The sequence below is a fragment of the Giraffa tippelskirchi genome, chromosome 5, assembly GCF_054371585.1.
Source record: "Giraffa tippelskirchi isolate mGirTip1 chromosome 5, T2T-mGirTip1v1.2.pri, whole genome shotgun sequence".
Taxonomy (NCBI): Eukaryota; Metazoa; Chordata; class Mammalia; order Artiodactyla; family Giraffidae; genus Giraffa; species Giraffa tippelskirchi.
The window spans coordinates 121,222,506-121,241,017 of record NC_137279.1 but is presented as its reverse complement, the minus strand read 5'-3'; the positions used below and the strand labels follow the sequence as shown (position 1 = coordinate 121,241,017).

The following is an 18,512-nucleotide window of genomic DNA, read 5'->3' as shown; positions in this document are numbered from 1 at the left end:
ACTGCAAATAATGGAACATTTCATCGAGGATTTAAATGCACCCCAGGTGCTCGGTGCTCCACAACTATTAATTTATTTTATTTTCACATTAGTTTTTAGGCAGTTCCTGTTATCCTTAGTGTGCAAACGATGAGAATAAGGGACAGAGAGGTTAGGTAAATTGCCCAAGGTCACAGAAGTAAGAAGTAGCAGACCTGGAATTTGAAATTGAGCCCTCTAGTTCTGGAGTACGTATGTGTGTTCTGTGCTTAGTCGCTCAATTGTGTTTGACTCTATGCAACACTTTGGACTGTAGCCCTCTAGACTCCTCTGTCCGTGGGATTCTCCAGACAAGAATATTGGAGTGGGTTGCCGTTTCCTCCTGCAGGGGATCTTCCTGACCCAGGGACTGAACCCAAGTCTCCTGTGTCGTCTGCATTGCAGGCAGATCCTTTACCACTGAGCCATCTGGGAAACCCTAGAGTACATATATGCTCAAAAAATTAATATGATAGCATCATTTTGGATGGATTAGAGAGGAAGTAGAGCCCGCTTAGAGAAAATCTGAAATGGTCAGGGGGAAGAAATAAATGCCTCAATTAGAACTGGTGGCAATGGTGGTGGAAAGAAGAGCTCTGAATCCATATGACCTGGCAACAGATTCGAGAAGCTAGTGGAGAAGGGTTAACAAAGTGGCCTTATGAGATCCCAACTGTCTATTAGAAATTAATTTTCTCTTTGAATTTTAAACAGAAGTTACCACATTAGTATAAAGGCATGAGCAGTTTTAGTAAAATGTGGTTGCTAATAAAGCATACATTTATCCTTGGGTTATGATTTCACAGATCAGAATTAAAATCAGAGTATAAACTACCACACTTGTGGAGAAAATGTAGCCCCCCAAAAAGGGAGCCTTTTAAAGGTTTGTCTGTATTTGATTAAGCTACAAATAATGCACAACTTTCCAGAAAGGCTAGTTCTTTGGTTTTGGAATTGAGCCATGTAATCCAAATAGAGGCTTACTTTTTATAACTTGGCTCAAATTCCTTTTGGCTCGAAAGTTAGCAAAATCAAATATGTTAATTGTTATGACTTTGTGGGCCCCTCCTAACAGTGATGGGTATAGAGTTGAATGTTTATGCATAGAAAGGAGACTGTAGAAGTCTTGTTCATTTTCATTTCTTCTGTCTTCGTGTTTGCAAAGGTACTGGAGAAAATGCAGGAGAGCACTCTTCATGGACATACTCTGGGGATTGCATATTAAGCAGTTTCTGAAATGAGTCAAAGAATTTCACCAAATGTTTTAGCATGGAAGAGTGAGCAGCCTCTAATGAGGACTAATTAACTAACTTGAAGATTTAAATAATTTAAAATGTCCAATTTTCATTTAAACTTTATTAAAGTAGCCTGATATTAATGCAACTGGGAATTTGGGGATAAATAATTTATAAAAGAATGATTTCTTATATGTTGCTTGTAGCATAGGCTTGAGTTGAAGTGTGAGACTAGGATATCTTTGAGAGAAAGAAAAACTTCTCTTGCCTGGAAATATTGTAGGAATAGAAAATTTAGGTTAGATAGAGGTAGGAAGAAACCCTTTTGGTTTTTCAGTTTTTATTTTGAATTTAATGTGTAACAAGTAGGCTAATGTCACAGAAAGCTGAATGCCACCTAAGCATATGAACATACACAGATATACACAAATATGTGATCTTACATAGAGCCTGGAAAGTGAAAGTTGCTCAGTTGTGTCTGACTCTGTGGCCCATGGACTGTAGCCCATCAGACTCCTCTGTCCATGAAATTCTTCAAGCAAGAATACTAGAGTGGGTAGCCGTTTCCTTCTCCAGGGGATCTTCCTGACCCGGTCTCCTGGATTGAGGCAGGTTCTTTACCTTCTGAGCCACCAGGGAAGCCCCTGGGTCTAGAGCCTTAGGGCCATCATTTGGTACCTCAGATCTCATTATAAATTGCCATGATATAGACAGAACAGGAGATACAGTTGAATTCAGAGGCACGTTTCACCATGAGAATAAAAATAAAATTATAGCAACAGCTAATATTTATAGTCCCATGACAAGCTAATATTTATAGTCCTATGACATGCAGTGTTCTTTATATACATTAACTCAATCTTGGGAACAACCCTAGGAGTTAGGTGCTGTTATTGTCACCACTTTATAGATGAGGAAACTGAGACCCAGAGAGGATTATGTAGAGATGAAGGTCACTGAGCTAGTAAATTTACCCTGAAGTCATGCTCTCATGCTTCCAGCAAGGTCCCATTTGTCCTGAGCCTGAGGCTGGTAAAGAGGGTGGAGAACAGCTTTGCCCCTCCCTGGCTCATGTGACCCTTCTAACTTGAGTGGTGATGGCTTTGGCAAGGAATGGGCTGCTGACATTGTGTACACAAATTTGTGTCCAGGCTGTAGCTGGATATGTGTGGTAGTAATTAAAATGTTTTCCCGCAACTCCACTTTTGTGGATATGAATTTGCTTTTTCTCCTTTCAGTGGACTGCCCTGCCTAAGAGAGAGAAAATAAATTGAGTTAATTATCACTGTATGTTAATAGGAGAGGTGAAAACAAAAGAAACCCAGTTTTTATAAGCTTATGAAAATTCTTTGCAGGCAGACTGTGAAATGTTCTTACTGCTTAACTGGTGTCACTTAAGATGTAATGATTTTTGCCTAGAATTCTCCTGAAAACTCAGAAAACTCTTTAGCTTTAAAAGATGGTATAGGTTTCTACTTTTCTCCTTTCTTTCATCCTAATCTTGCAGAAATAACACAGTTTTGTTCAGGGCCACTTTTTCCATTCTCTGTTTTGAACACAAGAGTTTTAGGCGTGTGCTTATGTATGTGTACCTGTGTATATAACCAGGATTATTATGCTGTATAAGTCATGAGGAAATAGATATCTGTATACATTCACCAGTCAGTTCTTAATTCTGTGACCCACTAGAATCAACTTTTACTTTCAGGATACTGATTTATTAAATACTTGCTGTTTTGACCTCTTTGGCATTCACAGTGGGGTTGTCGATTTCTGTTCTTCATAAGGACAAATTGTTACTCAGTTTTTTCAATTTGCTTGAGATAAGCTTGGTGAAAATGCAAAATTTAACTGAGATGCTGAGGACTCAGTTAAAACTGACAGGGCTAGTCTTAATCAGGCAGCCTGAGAAGGGATTCAAATGGTTTGGAGGAGAGTCCTGTGAGGAGCTGTGTGCCATCCAAGTTCTTTGTTGGCCAAGTCACCACAGGGCGGCTTCATTATTGTGTTTGAAGTAGATCCCTAAGACATCAGATGTTCTCATTTGTAAGTTCATAAACACATTCCAAAGCCGAAAGTAAATGACTTACACTTAGCCACAGCTTAATGCATTTTTGTGCTTTAAAAAGAGAGAGAAAGAGAAAGAAAAAAAGACTCTTGACATGTTTTTATGGGAAGTGAAGAAAGCATAATTTAAAAGTTGTAGGTGGTTGGAAATAGAGAAAACAATGCAGTCCTGTGGTTGATACTTTGTACTTCCACTGCAGAGACATAGGTTTGATCCCTGGTGGAGGAACTAGGATCCCTCATGCTGCATGGCGGGGCGAAAAAAAAAATCCCCACTCCCCTCAAAACAAACAAACAAAATATTTAGATGGGATAGATTTTGGTACAGAGCAGTGTGCTAATGATTTGGGGATACACAAATACAGAAAGAAGGAAGTGTAAACAAATACAGTGCAAGGCAAGAAATGACAAAAGTTGTAAACGAATATATTAAAAATCCAAGAAAGGAAGAGATATTACTTCCCAGAGTGATAAAGACTTCATAGAGTGATATTTGAACTAGCTTTTGAAGGGTGTGTAAGAGCGAAGAGTGTATTTTATTATCTCTGTGAGGACAAGTACTGCCTATTTTTGCTCACCACTGTATACATATATCTAGCACGGTGCCTGGCTTAGATAGAGAATGGACAAGAAATTTTAGCTGAATGAATGAGAGAAGAAGGAAAGAAAGAAAGATTTCAGCGTTGGGGAATAGCAAGATTTTGTTAGGTGAGGCAACATACTTGACGTGCAGAGACGTCATGGGTGAGGCTGGACGCATGATTGGGGACTGGCTTATGGAAAGCTGTTTGGATCTCAGTTCTGCTGGTTTATGAATGACACAGGGAGACTGAGCAGAGCTCTGCTTGGGACAAGTACTCCCCTGACTGGGAGGTGTGGCAAGACTGGATTATGGTTACAGCAATGGGAACAGAAAGGCTAGGTGGGAGAGAGCCTAGAGGGGATGGATTGACTGTATTTGAGGCATTTGAGGGGTCAGAGCAATTGAAGGTTAAGTTCAAGATTTATGGTTTGGGTGATTGGGAGAAAGTGACACCTTCAAGTAGGGAATGTATGTAAATCAGAATGAGAAGCTACCTTTTTGTTGCTTTATTTGGGAGATGGGGAAGGGAAATAAAAAGGGGAGTCTATAATGAAAGTAAAAGAGGAGTCATTGTTTTTTGTGATCTTTAAGCAGAAAATAGACAATGCCTGCCCTGGATATCTAGCTATTTCCTTGTTTTAAAAATCTGGGGAGATGGGTGGGACAGCTGATCTCAAGTTCCTTTCTGACTCACTGATTTGAAGTGGACTTAAGTGTGGAGTTCTTTGTTTCTTTAAAAATTTTTAAGCTTTAGTTTCAATTAACATTAAAAAAGTTGGTTTTGTTAATCGACTCAATACTTCCAGGACCACCAAAGAATCAGATGTTGAATGAGAACCATCAGAAATATTACTTTATTTATTAAAGCATGTAATAATCCCAGCCTTTGACAAACTTGGAAACATCTGGTAAAGCATCACAATTATTTGTGATCATCAGTGAATTCCTTTATGGAAAATAGTGTCATAAACTATAGTTTTTGAATAAAGTGTTTCATTTATTAATTTAGTATTTTAGTGTTAAAGATCTTCATGTCCTATTGATGAACTGAAGAATTTGCTAGTTTGGACATGTTCTTCTTTTATAAAATTTAATTTTCTTTTGAGAACCAGAAGAGATGGTATATTTCAAATTTGCTCTCCTTGCTAGATGTACTCTTACAATGCATTTATCTAGTCTTGTCTGGAAATGTGGCATTTCAGTAGGGCAGCTTCTACAAAAAGATGGAAAATTACATCTTGAAATATCAAAGTAGTTTTGTAATTTATGGGAACCTTTCTAAAATGAATCTTCATTGTTGCCTTCTTAAAGAATTTACTGACTATGATTTACTTATTTTTTCTGTGAGACTTTATTACTATGAGTACATTGGTTGTATAGTTTCATTGTAATTCAAGTATAGTTTTAGAAACTCCTAAAGGTGGCTGAGGCAGTAAAGAATCTGCCTGCAGTGTGGGAGATCTGGGTTTGATCCCTGGGTTGGAAGATCCCCTAGAGTAGGAAATGGAAACCTGCTCCAGTATTCCTGCCTGGAAAATTCCATGGGCAGGGGACCCTGGTGGGCTACAGTCCACAGGTTGCAAAGAATGGGACACAATTGGGCACCTGAGCGACTGATCACAGCACAGCACAAGGAATAACGAGATCTCTGCTTAAGTATCAGATTTGCTAAACATCTTTTATTTGGTAAACATCTTTCATCTTTTAGTGTTTTTGATCTAGTTAGTTTTTGTTAATGAATAACTCACCTGAGTACTTTCTTTCTTGGTGTTACTTACTGTTAGATTGTGTACGTTAGTTGCTCAGTTGTGTCTGCCTCTTTGCTACCCCATGGACTGTAGCCCACCAGGCTCCTCTGTCCATCGGATTCTTCAGGCATCCTGGAGTGGGTTGCCATGCCCTTCTCCAGGGGATCTTTCTGGCTCAGGGATAGAACCCAGGTGCCCGGATTGTGGGCAGATTCTTTACAGTTTGAGCTATTAGCTTTTGACATTTCTGTCAATGTACCAGCAGCCACCAATAGCTGCCTCCTGCCTATGGTCTGTCTGATGAGTCTAATATGCTATGGGCATAGAAACCAGATATCACATTTTATTAGCCTTTGGTTCAGTATAAGGCTAAATAGACTCCAAGTGAGTTGGAGATTCTCATAAATATTGCTAAAGGGCGTGGGTTTGTGGCAGGCTTTAGAAGAAATAATATGACTTTGTTTTTTGGCTTACTTGTGATTCTCATTTATATTCCTGATTGAGATTTCTGAATTGGGGATCCTTGTATAACTGATTTCTTATTCTACACGTTTCTTTTTCTGTTAAGAGAGTGTGAAATTGATACAGCATTTATGCTTAGTCCTCATTATCAAATTGTTGATCACCTGCAGCTGAATTAATCTGAAATGCTAAAAGCATTTTATTTTTATCTAAGTGTGATGCAAAGAAAAAGTGTTAAAAAGGTCTCTTCTAGGGAGCTGTGAATAGTGGGATTGTAAAATAGTGCCTTTTCTGTTCTGCCAGACACTTCCGTGTCAAATGTACTTTATTCTATATGCTCTATAGCAGATTGCCTATAGCTCTAGAAAACTCAAAAATAAAGTTTTAGGATGATTTTAGCTTGGCAAAACTCTCAGATACCACTGAAGGGGCTGCTAAGCAAAAAAAAAAAAGAGTTGGGATGATGTATAGTTGCTGGTGAGTCTTTTTAGACTGGGGGCCACTTCTGGAGCAGGTCACATTTAGAGCAAGCCAAGGGTCTGTGTGACCCTATGGACTGTAGCCCACCAGGCTTCTCTATCCCTGGGATTTTCCAGGCAAGAACATTGGAATGGGTTGCTATGCCCTCCTCCAGGGGGTCTTCCAGACCCAGGGATTGAACCTGCATCTCTGGCATCTCCTGTATTGGCAGGTGGGTTCTTTACCACTCGCACCACTTGGAAAGCCCTAGTAATAAAGATACAGGTGTAGGGTGGACTGTGGCAGGTTAGAGAAACGGGTGTCCTCCAGTTCTCCCTGCATTAGAGAGGTGGATGACCTCCCATTCTCTATCCCCTTCCCTGTCCTTTCCTTCTTAGGTTATTTTTTGTCAGTTTTTTTTCTGTCTAGTCCAGTTTTGTACCCAAAGCCAATACAGTGTGCTACCTGATATCTTTCCCCTGATTTAACCTGGCTTAGAAGGATTAAATGGAAGAAGACAACAGTTTTGCAGATGAACCAATCACGCCAACATTTCATTCATTTACTCGGTCATCTGCTTTTGAACTATGGTGTTGGAGAAGACTCTTGAGAGTCCCTTGGACTGCAAGAAGATCCAACCAGTCCATCCTAAAGGAGATCAGTCCTGGGTGCTAGGGATACATTACTGAGCAGATTTTAACCCAGCCCTTGTTCTCATGGAGTTTATTGTCTGGTGGGCCTTAGAGAGGCTATTAATGAATATTCAGATATCGGACAGTCTGTAAACTCTCTCAAGGAAAGACCTACGATTCTTTGGAAGCACATAAGAATAGAAACTGGCCTGTAGGATGGACTGGTGTGTGTGTGTATGTGTGTGTGTGTGTGTGTGTGTGTGTGTGTGTGTGTGTGTGAAGTGGGGTAAGGGTGGAAGTGGGGATACAGATGGAGAAGGGATCAGAGAAGAATTTCCTGAGGAAGTGTGACTGGAGCTGAATCCTGAAGGGTTAATGGGTGTTAATTGGGCTAAGGAGGGTAATGTGCCAAGGGCCTGAGGCAGGAATGAAAAGAAGTAGCTTGCTTGGAGCGTACTAGTACTGAAATGGAAATGGTACAAAATGAGGCCCCAAAGAGAAATAGGTGGGGGCTACATCATCCTATCCTCACAGACAAGTTTCAGGGTTTTGGTTTTAATTCCAAGAGTTTAGAGAGGTAATGTGATCATTGCCAAATGTTAGAGTAATTATTTTCCTTTTCAGGGCCTCCCTTGCTTTATGACATGTGAGGAGGGTTAGTCTTTTACGTATAGGGGATCAGTCACCAATCTGTTTTCTACCAGAGTCACATGTTTACTCTCTGCATAGCTCTCTTGCCTTTAATACCTGCCACTGAATGAAGGGGTTAATTTACACTGCTTGAGAATGTTTCTGTGGGAGTGAATTTTAATCTTGCCAGTGCATTCCTGAAGAAGTCTTCTTTTGTTTTCATTAATCTGAGACTCAAAGTGGGAGTGTTTAATTAATTGACTTGCTTCAAAAGGGGAAGTCACAGGATTACAGACCTTGGTGCTGAAGGTTCTCTGATATCATTTAGTCTTGTCTTTGTTGTTGTTGTTGTTCAGTCGCTAAGTTGTGTTCTACTCTTCGCAACCCCATGGACTACAGCACTCCAGGCTTCCATGCCCTTCATTATCTTCCCGAGTTTGCTCAAATTCGTGTTCGTTGAGTCAGTGATGCCATCCAACCATCTCATCCTCTGCCACCTCCTTCTCTTTTTGCCCTCAGTCTTTCCCATCATCAAAGTCTTTTCCAATGAGTCAGCTCTTCACATCAGGTGGCCAGAGTATTAGAGCTTCAGCTTCAGCATCAGTCCTTCCAGTGAATATTCAGAGTTGTTTTCCTTTAGGATTGACTGGTTTGCTCTCTACTCAGCCCAAGGGACTCTCAAGAGTCTTCTCCAGCTCCACAATTTGAAAGCATCAATTCATCAAAGCTCAGCCTTCTTTATGGTTCAACTCTCAGATCTGCACATGACTGCTGGAAAAACCAAAGCTTTGAAAATATGGACCTTTGTCAGCAAAGTGATGTCTCTGCTTTTTAATATGCTGTCTAGGTTTGTCACATAACTTTCCTTCCAAGGAGCATCTTTTAATTTTATGGTTGCAGTCACTGTCTGCAGTGATTTTTGAAAATAAATCTGTCACTGCTTCCACTTTTTCTCCTTCTGTTTGCCATGAAGTGATGGGACCAGATACCATGATCTTAGTTTTTTGAATGTTGAGTTTCAAGCCAACTTTTTCACTCTCCTCTTTCACCCTCATCAAGAGGCTGTTTAATTCCTCTTCATATTCTGCCATTAGAATGATAATGCCTGCATGTCTGAGGTTGTTGATATTTCTCCCAGCAATATCAATTCTAGTTTGTGATTCATCCAGCCCAGTATATCTCATGATGTACTCTACGTGGAAGTTAAATAAGCAGGATGACAGTATATAGCCTTGACATACTCCTTTCCCAATTTGGAACCAGTCTGTTGTTACATATCCGATTCTAACTATTGCCTCTTGACCTGCATACAGGTTTCTCTTTGGCTTTAAGGCAAAGTGGCAACACTAACCCATTTTACAGAAGCAGCAGCTGGAGCCTCGGGTGGCCCTGCTACTTGCCCCAGGTTAATAAGTTAGTAAGTGGAGAAGGGTTCCACATATTCCCAGTGTTTTGTATATGGACATCCCTAAAACCCTGGATAATGCACCAAAAGACAGGAGTGAGAGTTGATATTGGGATTCTTTCCTTTCTTTGTGATCTCAACAAATGTCAGACTTTATGTAGGTAAATAAATAGTAGTGATGTCAAGTTTTCCTATCTTATAAAGCTTCTCTCTGAACTGTTGGTTTGTTCTCTGGCTATGTTGAAAGTACAGTGGATTTCAGGGAGAAAGCTGTGAGGGTCTTGCCCTTCTCTGAGGGGGATACTCTGAGGGAAATGCCTTCTGAACCCAGACCCAACACACTGAGAGAGCAGGGTGCATCAGTTAGAGTGAGCAGATCTTGAGAAACATTTGAACTGTTGAATAATTTGTCCAATATGGATAACCAGAGTCATGTACAATCTAGTCTATTTTTAATATATATTCTATAATAGTTATATAGAATGACTGTGATAGGAAAATGTAATATAATATAATAGGTGGAAAGAGCTTTAGAAGCTAATTGAGCATTTTCATTCAATAGATGAGAATGTGGAGTTGCAGAGAGGCTAAGACTTCAGCCCAGGGACATTGAGTGGTTCAGTTGGGACTGGAACCCCTCCAGTGGTCTTTAGTTTTCCATCAGTCTGTAGTTGACTGATGTGTGGCTGGGAAGCTTCTTAGATGTGTAGCTTTTCTTCCCTAGGAAGTTGACACAATTGTGACTGTGGTTTATTATACATGAGCAACAACTCAGAATTGTACTTTGATCTTAGGTTAGTGTTTGCTGAGTATTTGAGGCCTTTTTGAATTTGGATTGTTGTGAGTTTCACCTATGTACAGGATCTTTATCATCAGACTGGAGTGGTGGTAATAAATTTTAGTAATAGGGGAAATATTAGGTGTAGCATGTAGCCTAGAGGACTGTGCCGATTAATTTCACCAAAATTTTGCACATATGTACGTACATACACATGCACACATATCACTGTCCTTTGGAGGAGACTCCTTTCTTAATTAGTGCTTATCAGTGGTAATTATGTTTACTTGTCTGTCATTGGGTGGTAAGCTCCTTGTGGGTAAGGACTGGTGATCAGCAGGTTCTCAGTAATATGTGAGTAATGGAATGAATGAATAAATGAAACATGTCAGCAGTGCTGATACAAAAAAATTGAAGAGTTGGCATGCCTTATAATGATCTTACAGACTTTTAAATATTTTTGGTATGGACAGCATTGTTTAATTAATATGTTAACTTCTAGTGCCTTGCTCAGAGTACGTGGTCAAAATTTTGTTCAGTGAGTATTGCTTGGAATATAGTTTATCTTTTTTGCTGAAGAGTTGAAAATTTTCAGAGGAAACTTCTGATATATATAGAATAAGGTATCAGGAGGGAGGGGACATAGGTATACCTGTGGCTGATTCATGTTGATGTATGGCAGAGACCAACACAATATTGTAAAGCAATTATCCTCCAATTAAAAAAGAACAACAACAGCAAAAAAGAATGACACAGCTGTACTGTAAACAATGATTCCTCTAGGAATCATTTAAATTAGACCCACTTAAATTAGAGTTTGTTAGAAAAGCCAAACACGACACAAAATAATGATACATTGTAAGTGTCATGAATCTCATGAGAAGAGGTAGACATGTTGGGTATAATAGAAATGCTTCTAGGCCCAATTTTTTTTTTTAATTTAATTTTTGGCTACACCCTGCAGTTTAGTTCCCTGACCCGGGATTGAACCAGTGCCCTTAGCACTGGAAGGTGGAGTCTTTAACTACTGGACTATAGGGGAAGTTTGTAGGCTTAACTTCCATTTCCTTAAAATCAGTGGGTCATGGGTGATCCTGATAAGCATTTGCTCTGTCCTTGGGCTCCCATTTCTTCATCCTATCCACATGACCCTCTCTTCCCTTTCTTCCCCACTTGTAGGACTCCAGTTCTTTTAATTTCCTTTCTATCAAAACAGGGAAGAATTTGATTTTAGCTATTTAACACTTACTGAATAAAAGTAAGTGTTGATTTGCACTTAATAATTCAGGAGTTTCATCCTAGATATTGACCCATAATTTGCCAACCTTACAAGGGAAAATTTATATATAGATACAACATATATTGGAAAAGGAAATGGCAACCCACTCTAGTATTCCTGCCTGGGAAATCCCATGGACAGAGGAGGCTGGTGGGCTATAGTCCATAGGGTTGCAAAAGAGTCAGACACGACTTAGCAACTATACCACAACAACAATGATATGTATATTGATAAGGGATAGATATATAGACAAGGGATATTTACTCATGTGTTCATTCATGCATTCATTTGGAGGAGGAGCTCAGGGTACTCTACAATAATAAAATAATACATCCATGGTTTTCTTTGCCCAGAGGAGATGTTTCCCCTCATTCTAGCAAAAGTCTGCGCCTTTGCTTGGCTGTGGCTCTGGTGACCTCCTTTCTGGGAGTTGCCAAAAAGGAGAAGACACTATCAAGGGTCATTAACCTCAGGCTTAGGAGCCCACTCAGCCCTTGGGTTTCTTTATTGCATCTCTACAGGGCTTATCTGTGCCATCTCTCCTCCTCATTTTCAGTGTCCCCAGGTTGATGACGTTCCAGTTCTCTTCTACCCTGAGCCCAGTTCTTTTATTCTCCTGCCTTGGTTCCAAGTTACCATAGTACATATTTTATGCCTTCTAGCAATTATTTCAATTGTTACCAATTGATTTTTCTGTTTTCATATTTCCCTCTAGCTAATGGTCTGTCGTGTAAATGCATTTCCATTTTCCCCACCTCTGGTGAGGAAAATTCTTACAAAGATACATGTTGTTGGGAGGTGTCTTCTTTGTTTCTGGCATTTTATTATACCTAAGTCAGTGACAACCTGTCTTGGTGTGAGCAGCTGTGATCAGTTTTTCAGTGCTCTTGACATTTTTGAAATGTATTTAGCTTGTTAGAAAATTATGTATATATATATATATAATATATATACATACATACATGTATATGGTGCTGGTGCTTTAGTCATGTCTGACTCTTTGCAACCCTATGGACTGTAGCCTACCAGGCTCCTCTGTCCATGGAATTCTCCAAGCAAGAATACTAGAGTGGTTGTCCATGCCCTCCTCCAGGGAATCTTCCAGACCCAGGGATTGAACCCGTGTCTCTTATATCTTGTGCACTGGCAGGTGGGTTCTTTACCACTAGCTTCACACTATATTATTATAAGTACATGTATATGCTTAGAACTGTAAGCACTGTAAGGAAAGGATATATAAAATGACATTTTTATATAGATAGATATATAGATAGATATTTATATAGATAGAATTTGTTGGCTTTATATTTGTCTGTGACAATTCTGAGCTTTGAAGACCTGTTCTGAATTGCTCTTGGCTGTGCAAAATGTTTTTAAAATTATATTTATTTATCTTTGTGCTGGGTCTTCGTTGCTGTGCAGGCCTTTTTTCTCTAGTTGAGGCTAGTGGGGGCTACTCTCTAGATGCGGTGTGCAGGCTTCTCACTGTGGGGTCTCCTGCTGTAAAGCACAGGCTCTAGGGCACGTGGGCTTCAGCAGTTGTGGCTCGCAGGCTCTAGAGTGCAAGCTCAACAGTTTTTGTGCATGGGCTTCGTTTTTGTGCATGTGGAATCTTTCCAGAGCAGGGTTCCGTGTCCCCTGCATTGGCAGGCGGATTCTCAACCACTGGACCTCCAAGGAAGCCCCTCTAGTTATTTTAAATAACTTCTCTATTTATTTATATATCTCTAGTAGCGTTAGTAGTGTTATTCGCTCAGTCATGTCCGACTCTGCGATCCCACGGACTGTAGCCCGCTAAGCTCCTCTGTCCATGGGATTCTCCAGGCAAGGATACTGGAGTGGATTGCCATTCCCCTTTCCAGGGATCTTCCCAACCCAGGGATCGAATCCAGGTTTCCTGCATTGCAAGCAGATTCTTTACTGTCTGAGCTACAGGGAAGATATATATCTCTAGTTGTTTGTTATTTTTGTTTTTATTTCTTTTTAAAACAATCTTGATCTGTGTCATCTCTCAGCACAGAACATTTTCTGCAGGGATGGAAATGTTCCGTTTCTGTATTGTGCAACTTGGTAGCCATGGCCACATGTGGTTTTTGAACTCTTGAAATGGGATAATAAGATGGGAGAACTGAATTTTTAATTAATTAATTTACTTTTTTGAAATTAATTTATTAATTTATTTTATTTATTTAACTTCAATTAATTTAAATAGCCACATGTGGCTAGTGGCTGCCATATTGGAGAGTGCAGATCAACTTAAGAATAAGATATTTGATTTACTTTTTCCTGTGTTATTGGAGTATACCAGTTTATTTTCATGGTGTTTGGTGAAGTAAGTTTGTTCATTAATCATGTTGCTTCCAAAAGTACTCATGGCTAAGCTGGCTGTAATGTTAGAAACAGCTTTGAGTTTGGGATTGAAGTTGGCTTGTAATGGTTAGTATGAGATTAGAGTTAGATGACTTGAATTCTTTATGCTTTCCTAAACTTTGTTCACAGTGAGTTAAAAAAGCTGAAATAATCTTAACTAAAGATTCTAGATTTACCTTAAAATTCTACATCTCAATATTTATGTTCAAGTAGCAGAAGAATCAGATATATTAGTTAAGAGTTTTTCTTACAGTAACCCAAGGACAAGGAAATCTGTGTAATAGAAACAAGGCTGCCTTAATCAGTGCTGATAGGTGCTTATTTGCACAGTCCTTTCATTTTGCTTCTCTTGAGTGAATTCTTGTCAACAGGGCTTAACTGGTCAGTAATTAAATGTTATAGGTATAGTTTGTTTTGGATTCATGGGTATTTTGTTTATACTTAGAACACAGTATCACACTGGGGACTTTAGAAATAGATCAAGAATTTTTAATTTCAAATTGTTGCAGCTTTCCTTTTTTGGAAACTCTACTCAACTCTCACGAAGACTGTGTAGAGGGACACCTAATTTTCGTGTTACCTTCAATATAAATTATGTGTTACTAAAATATTGTCAAGTTGTCTGACATGGTAAAATAAACAAGTTTAGTCCTCTTTGCTTAAGTAAGGCAGGAGACTGTTGGCAGATTTGTAATGACATATCTATGATAGTGTATTTTGGGTAACAGAAAAAATTAAATAAACCCTAATTTTTATTTAAAAAACGTAAATAAGGGTCTTTTGGGGATGCTTTTTTTGGGAAACGTGTTGATATTCAGTAAACTTATGGTCTAGGTTAAATTGAATTTGGGCATTAATGAGCAAAATATTCATAACGCAGACTCATTTCTGTCTGTGAATGTCGCTTAGTCGTATCTGACTCTTTGTGACCCCATGGACTGTAGCCTGCCAGGCTCGCCTGTCTGTGTAATTCTCCAGGCAAGAATGCTGGAGTGGGTAGCTGTTCTCTTCTCCAGGGTGTCTTCCCAACCCAGGGTTTGAACCCAGGTCTCCCGCATTGCAGGCGGATTCTTTACCATCTGAGCCACTAGGGAAGCAGACTCATTTGTTAAAGTTTATTATGAGCAGTACATTCTTCTAAGCATACTAGGCATGAGGTACTATCACTGAGTGAGAAGCTTACACTATTGTTGGCCAGGTAGAATCCACACTTAGAAAGATAATTCATAGTATGTGATAGTATATGAAAAGAAAGTGAAAGTGAAAGTCGCTCAGTCATGTCCGACTCTTTGCAACCCCAGGGACTGTACAGTCCATGGAATTCTCCAGGCCTGAATACTGGAGTGGGTAGCCTTTCCCTTCTCCAGGGGATCTTCCCAATCTAGGGATTGAACAAGGTCTCCCACATTGCAGGTGAATTCTTTACCAGCTGAGCCACAAGGAAAGCCCAAGAATACTGGAGTGGGTTGCCTGTCCCTTCTCCAGCAGATCTTCCTGACTCAGGAATAGGACCAGGGCCTCCTGCATAGTATGTGTTGTGGGCCAAAAGAATGGCTCAGATGATAAGTTTTGGGAACTTGAGAGAAGGATGGCTAGTTTTCCCTTAGGATGAGTGGAGAAATTAGGACTTGAACTGAACTTTGTGGAAGCTAGAAGGTGTTAAAAAAGAAGAGGAGAGCACTCCAGGCCAGGAGACCAATGTGAGCAGCAGCTTGGATTAGGAATGTGCATGGAGTATTTGGGAATGGAGAATGGATGTTTGGAATGAAGATCCTGTATGGGACCTGTTAGGAGAGAATTGGTCTGGAAGCCAGGAGTGTGATTTCTGAGTCAAAGAATTATTCTGAAGGGAGTAAAGAGCCATTAAACATTTTTGAACAGTGGGAGGATATGTAAGAAGAGAGATTATATAAAAATTAATTTCTAGTGTGGAATGCAGGTTGATTGGGCAAGAGAGAGAAAAAATTTAAGTACTTGAGATGAAGAAAGACCTGGACTTTTGTTGCCAAAGTAGGAATAGGAGAGAAAGGATGACTTAGAGTAATAGCTTATTTGATATATAAGAACTAAATTAATATTTACTTGCTGCCCTATTGTGATTAGGAGGTTTCATGTCTGAGAGACTGGAAGAAGGAAAATGTTTTCAGTCTGGAAGGCTGATTGAAGGAAAGATGGGTTGAGTTCCAGGTGACAAAAGGATCCAAAGATGGAAAGTCCAGCAGGTAGTTGAAGATGGGAAAGACTGACGCTGGATCGCAGGTTAAAAGCTGTCTGTTTTCCACGGTGTTATCATTTAATTTATAACAGCAGATGACTCTATCCTGGTGAGTCTATAACACCTGGTGACTCTATCCTGGAGGGGATGTAAAGGAATGGAGAGAGGGAGCTGAGCCAGGGTGTTATAGCATACAGGAAGTTCAAGGAGAATGAAACTGAAAAGACTGGACTTAAGGTACCTGAGAATTGAGAGCAAGGTTTGAGAGAAACAGTTGGAATTGGAACCTAGGGTGCATGAGCTTTTAAATAAAACCAGGAAGTACAGACCACATATATGTTTTGTTCATGTTGGTTCTTTCAGTGTCTGCTTTTTAATTTTTTACTTAATGTCCTGACAGGGAGATAAAAGAAGGTGGAACTCAAAGCAGTCTAAATGGTTACCTGTTATAAGACTGCTTATAGTAATTGGAGGGCATTAGCAGGGTGGAATCACTAGTTATTTGCATCACTCTGAATCAGTTATATGCTGACCCTTATTCCTGAAAATAATTGAAACTCAATTGCAACTTTAATGAAAATAAAAACATTGATGTTATTGAAAATTATATTTTTACTAAATACTACTTAAAAAAATCTCAGTTTCTATGCAGATTTTGGACCTCTGAACTTGGCAATGGTGTACAGATACTGCTGTAAACTAAACAAGAAACTAAAAGTGAGTATTGTGGTGATGTTTATATTTTGATATTAAAGTTTTAAACTGTGAAATCTAACCAGTGGGATTATTATGCACGTACCATTTAGGTAATCTTGATCTTTGGAAACTGAAGTGAGTAGTTCACCTAGAAGTTGATATTGATCTACCTGACTACCTCACAAAGGACATGTTAACCTCTTTCATTTTTCAGGATCAATGGAAACTTGAGCTGAATGAAGTCATTGGAATAGTGATCTAAGAAAGAAAGCACAAATCCTTTTAGGTTGTTGTTAATGAGTCTATCAGGTTCCCTCCTAGGATGATTTTTCTGAAACCTTCAGGTCTGCTCCTGAAGATGCTGCTACCAGGCGATAAAAGGGGGCTGGCTCATCATTGCACAGCAGGAGTTCTGGAGCATAAGCTTTTTCTGTCTGATCAAGATTGAAATGTTTGTGTGTTTTTTGAATGCCACCTCTGTAGCGTTAATAGCCGAATGAGAATAATGAACTAGCAGCAACAGAGACTGGACTTTACCTATTATGACAGAATTTGGGTCATACATTCACTGTTCATCTGTATGTTTTTATTTTACATGTAGCTTTTTACCCTTCAAATTCTAAACATATATGAGGAAAAGTGGTATCTATACTCCTAGTTTTGGTAAACATTTCATCACATAGAAGGAAATATTTATCTTTTTCTCTCACCTTTCTAAATGAGGATCTTAAATTCAATTTGGAAGGTGAAATCTACACAGCAGATTAAGTGCTAACCACTAAATTATAACAGTCAGTTTAATCTTTCTGCTGGGCAAAATGTTACTGGTGTGACATAGTACAATGCCTTATACATTTTATCTGCCTAGTGAGAATTTTTTTATTGGATTGATTTTTATCCAACTTAAGCATAAAAAGCAAGTCTGTCAGGGAGAATTTCCTGTAAAATATGAATTCACAAATTTTTGTCATTTAACTCAAAATGATAAATGGATATGGAATGAAACTAAAGAGATATTTTTTAAATTAAACAATCATATAATGTAAGATCTGTTGTAATCACCTTTGTAGGGAATTGATTTTGAATTTATTGTCTGACTTGAAAATGCATAGTATGTTCATTTCTTTAACTGAACCTACGTAACATTTTTCAGAAAAGAAGCTACTCCCTGTAGTTTAAAAGATAAAGTTACAAAATTTTTTTGAAGTACAGTTTTTTTATTTTTAATGAAGTTAAAATTTTTATAATCACCAAGAAAGCAAATAATATCCCCCAAAGGATTTAATAAAAATATTTAGTGGACTTTTAATAGATAAGTTCACAAGGGTAAGATAACTCATGAATAATTGAAATCCTTTTCTTCCATTTGAGGACCTAGGACTTCACTTCCTTGATTAGTAGTATGTAATTGGTATAAGCCGAGTATTATAATCAACAAAGTGGAACCAGTCTACTACGTAGACTGATTGAAGAGAAGGGAATCGTTATTAGGGAAACAAAGCTTCTGGTCTGACTCAGAGTTCCATATGTTGTTGTTGTTGTCAGTCGCCCAGTCGTGTCTGACTCTCAGAGACCCCATGGACTACAGCACTCCAGGCTTCTCTGTCTCTCACCATCTCCCAACTACATAAAAGTAGATGGATTGAATTAAGATTATTTTTCTATCATATTCTGTACTAAACAGTATGAGTAAGTGTATAAAGGACTTGTTTTGATTTGCTTTCATTTACAAAGCTTTCTTTCAACATTATCTAAATTAAATAAAGTTCAGAACAGTCCTCTCAGTTCATTTCGGTGATCAGATAATCGGATGGATGCCTGGAATGAATGACATTTTTAGCTTTAGTGCAGTTAATGGGCACCTTGTTGCTTGCTGAGGGAATGAATTTTAAATGTTAATAAGTCATGGGGTATCTCAATAAAGCGTACCAGGTA

General features: G+C 38.9%; 1 protein-coding gene across 30 annotated transcripts in view; it reads left to right on the top strand.

Annotated features, from left to right (window-relative positions):
* CDC14A (cell division cycle 14A) overlaps nucleotides 1–18,512 on the top strand; it is a 196,982-nt gene that overhangs the window by 9,575 nt on the left and 168,895 nt on the right. For all 30 annotated transcript variants that reach the window (XM_081493185.1, XM_081493178.1, XM_081493199.1 and 27 more), the window contains one exon: nucleotides 16,523–16,598. In XM_081493185.1, the coding sequence (XP_081349311.1) occupies nucleotides 16,523–16,598 (76 nt within the window). The remainder of the gene's footprint in view (nucleotides 1–16,522; nucleotides 16,599–18,512) is intronic.